The 3884-nt window shown below is 59.0% G+C and overlaps 1 protein-coding gene across 1 annotated transcript; it reads left to right on the top strand.

Moving 5' to 3' along the window:
• Positions 1–288: 288 nt before the first annotated feature.
• Positions 289–1165, top strand: LOC122448900 (calmodulin-2/4-like). Its single transcript, XM_043480561.1, has 2 exons — positions 289–400; positions 699–1165. The coding sequence occupies exons 1-2, from the start codon at positions 289–291 to the stop codon at positions 1163–1165; spliced, it is 579 nt and encodes a 192-aa protein (XP_043336496.1).
• Positions 1166–3884: the final 2719 nt, after the last annotated feature.

The following is a 3884-nucleotide window of genomic DNA, read 5'->3' as shown; positions in this document are numbered from 1 at the left end:
GTCTTTCATGGACACATCCTCCCAATGTATGATGTTGTGGGGACACACATTCTGGCTATAGCACTTAGTTTATCAAGTCTTTCTTTCACAGGTCATCATCTAAACCCAACCCAAACTCCCAAGGAGGAGAGGGCCCGGGGCTGGTGGTTTTACTGAGTGTGGAAGGTATGAAGACTGGAGGGGGAGGAGTGGGAACTAGGCGAGTCCAATAGGCAAGCCCAGAACTCATCCCTCTCGAGGCTGTCCACCCGCCTCTCTGGAGCTGGTCTGCGGCTCCAGCCAGTGGGGATGAGGGTCTGGCCATTCCCAGAGCTGCTGCATCAGTGCAACCAGCTGGCCAACCTGCTGCCTGGTTCTGGACTCCTGTTCCAACAGGACCTGGGCTCCAGGCAACCACAGGGTAGGGAGCGTGCAAGGGGAGGGACAACCCAGCTGCTTTTAAGTGCCGGTGAAAGCTGGGGCCAGAACGCCAGCCGTGGGCTCATGCACCACCGCCACCTCCATGTGCTCTCAGCCACCTCTCCACACGCCTGGCCACCTCCACGTGCACAAGGCCATCTCCACGCACACACGGCCACCTCCCTGCAGGCCTGGCCACCTCCACACTCACAGCCACCTCCCAGCAATGGTCGTGGCCGAGCAACCGAGCAAGCAGCAAGTGGCTGAGTTCTAGGGGGCCTTCTCCCTGTTTCACCCAGACGGCAACAGCACCATCCCCATGCAGGAGCTCGGCACCATCCTGTGGTCACTGGGCCCAAACCCCACCCAGGCCAAGCTCCAGAAAGTGGTGGGTGAGCTGGACTGTGACAGCAGGGGCCCTGTGGGCTTCCCCGAGCTCCTGGGCCTGATGGCCTGGAAGGTGAAGGCTGGGGACGGCGAGGACCACATCTGGGAGGCCTTCCGCGTCTTTAACAAGGACAGCAAGGTTCTGGTCAGCACAACTGAGTGGTGGCATGTGATAACCCAGCTGGGCAAGAAGCTGAACAACCAGGAGGTGGAGGAGATGATCCAGGCAGTGCACGTGGACGCAGATGGGCAGGTGAACTGTGAGGAGTTTGTGCACCTGCTGGTCTCGAGTGAGGCCGCTCTCCCAGCCCACCCCTGCCCGGATGTCCTGTCTGTTACCCCCGTCTCTCCAGGCACTGCTCCTTCTCCAGCTGGCTGACCGATCCAGGTTTCCGCCCTGACTCCCTTTCCTGGCTCCTGCCCACCTCCCCACCCTCTCCTCGTTCAGGATGACCCAGGCCACTCCCAAGACCAGCAAACCTCAAATGCTCAGTGCCTCAGGAGCAGACAGTTGAGGGGGGCCCTGGGTAGGGGTCAGAGGAAGACAGTCACAACCACACGTCCCCGGGGAGGGCCCTCCGCCCAGGACCCCTAACCAGCACCCCCATCCATCCACTCTGATTCAGGAGGAGGGGGTGGCCCAGGCCCTGGGCGAGGGTGCTGACCGGGGCTGACGACCAGGTTCCGGCCTCCCTTCCCCACGCACCCCTTGGTTCCTTTCTGTCTCCGCCAAACCATGGTGATTCATCTCTTGAAGCCAGGAGTCAGTTCCAATGGGTTTATATTTACCTTATTGGAAGGAAATTTTAATGAAAGGGAGAAAGGCTGCAGGGGAATAAAGAAGACACTTGCATTCCTGCCCTGTTTCTTTTTCCCTGGTTCAGACAGAAATGATCCTTGTTAGCTCTAAGAGGCAGCAATCTCTCTTTTTGTGCCTTTTGGAAATGTGATGAAATCTTGTACTGGTGGGCAGAGCAAAGAGAGGGCTCTCAGCAAGGTGAATCTTGAATTTTTATTTCAAATAAAATGGCTGAGTTGGCAGCAAAAGGTGGTTAGAAATCCACATAGAGCTCTAAGATCTGAGCGGATTACAGGGTGGAAGGAACACTGGTCTGTGTCCTTGGTTTCCCTGCATTTACTTCCCTGCTGGGAAGTGTAGAGTGAAGACTCCAGCACTGGAGAGGCCCCCGTGATGCCAGAGCAGTAAGAGACGTGCCTCCTGCATTAAACCCTGGCTCCCAGAGGCATCAGATGACCCTGAGGCCAAGGGGCTTGTCAGAGACAACATCAGTGTTTCAAGGGGTGGACGCTACCCCAGGGCCCATCAGGAAGGGCTGCCAGCCCTGGGAAGTCACAGAGCCGCTGGGCCATCTCCATGAGTCCTTTCCCGACACTCTCCCCACATGCACGGGTCCTCATATGTAGAGCAGAGCACACAGGCTCTGGGCCTGGTCAGACTGGCATTTCTGGCCTTCTGGTGGTTGTTGCTGCCCCCACCAACTGGGCCAAGTCACTCGTCCTCCCTGTGGGGACAGCTGAACTCTGCACCAGGTCCCCCTGTGAGCACACGGCCTGCACAGTAACTCACAGCCGCCCTACAAGAAGCCACCCTTCATCGCTTCCCCGTCTACAGAGGAGGAAGCCGAGACACTGAGAGCTTAAGAAAGCAGCTGAAAGGGCAGAGCTGGGAGCAGAGGCATGTCTGTGCCCCCGACCTCACTCCCGCCCTCCCCACCCATCGCCCCCGGGGCCTCCACGTGACCGTGCCTCCTCCAGCACTTGTGAGGATATCATCTTCTTAACACGCCTGGCATGCAGTAGGTGCTTAGTAAATGGCAGCTACCATTGTTATCATCCTTCCAGCCCCAACACTGCATGTCCACCCCTCGAAACTGTCCAAGGGGAAGAGTTGGAGCCTGGAACGGGAAGTGGTCCAGGCAGGACAACCACAGAGCCCCCTTCATGCAGGAAGGGGAGCTAGGGCTCTGACCATGGGGTCTCTTGGGCTCAGCCGCCTCCCGCCTCAACAGCCAGGGGTGGCTGAGCACCAGCAGGCACAGACTTGGGAACAAGCCCGTAAGAGAGGATGGCACATCCAGATGCCACAGATGCAGTGCCCGCAATGCCGTGGGCAGAGCCCAGTGCCCATCACCTCAGAGGCTCATTTGGGCACCAGGCCCCCCCCTGCCAAAAGAAGCAGTGACATCCCCCCCAGGGGCCTTGTGCCTTCCATGGCACATGCCCTCAGCACTGTTGGAGGAAGAGAAGCGGGGTAAGTGAGGGTCCCAAGTCTCCTTGCCCAGTCCACGGGTCTGCAGGCGCCAGCGTGGAGCTGGCTGGGGAGCTGGCATTCAGTGCCCCCCATCCTATGGGGTGCCCTGAAGTACAGGGGTTGTGTGCCTGCCCGCACCTCAGCTGGAAGGGCTGGGGTATTTCTGTGCCTGCATTTAACAGGTTTTAGAGCCCTTCGTGGAGACCCATGGGGCCAGGGCAGGAACGTGGCTGGTGTTGGAAAGACCTCCTGGTCCTCCCATGGGTGTGCTGGTGATGCCCAGAGGCTGGGCGGCAGTTGAGGGGTCCAGACAGGCTGGAACCACTGCCCCGTCCCCAGAGACAGCAGAGCCCTTCTGTTTTCATCTCACCTCTCATAACCTTGAGCCTCGGGGAACCAGCACACATGGGTTGGTGATGCATGGGCCTCCCTTCTGCCAGCAGGTGCGAATCCGGCATCAAGGTCGAGGGGGATTGTGCCTCGCTGGGTTTTGCCTTTTGACACAATGTTTAAAAATGTTTTCCATGGTCCTGTCTCATTCCAGGAGGATCATTGGCCAACTTGGCTGCCTGCTGGCCACTCTCCCCAACTACCAGGGTCAGAACAGGGATGCTGGCCAGAGGGGCACACAGAGGGTGGTGCTGTCTGAGGCTGGGGGTCCCCTGCCCTGGCTGGTGGGTCCACGCTGCAGTGGCCAAAAGTCCCTCATGATGGCTCACAGGTCGGGACCCCTTACGGCACCCACCTGCACGCAGGGCACTGACCACTCCCATTCTGAGTCTCGCCAAGGACTCGGGCTCCTGGACCACACCCACATCTGTCTTCA

The sequence above is a fragment of the Cervus canadensis genome, chromosome 10 (assembly GCF_019320065.1).
Source record: "Cervus canadensis isolate Bull #8, Minnesota chromosome 10, ASM1932006v1, whole genome shotgun sequence".
Classification (NCBI taxonomy): Eukaryota; Metazoa; Chordata; class Mammalia; order Artiodactyla; family Cervidae; genus Cervus; species Cervus canadensis.
Note: the sequence above shows the minus strand (reverse complement) of the source record. Positions and strands in the feature narration are given on the sequence as shown.

Excerpts from the sequence above, each read along its gene's own strand:
- LOC122448900 (XM_043480561.1), top strand. The coding sequence starts at position 289 with ATGAGGGTCTGGCCATTCCCAGAGCTGCTGCATCAGTGCAACCAGCTG. Across the intron at positions 401-698 it reads GGGCTCCAGGCAACCACAGG|ACGGCAACAGCACCATCCCC; the intron begins GTAGGGAGCGTG and ends TGTTTCACCCAG.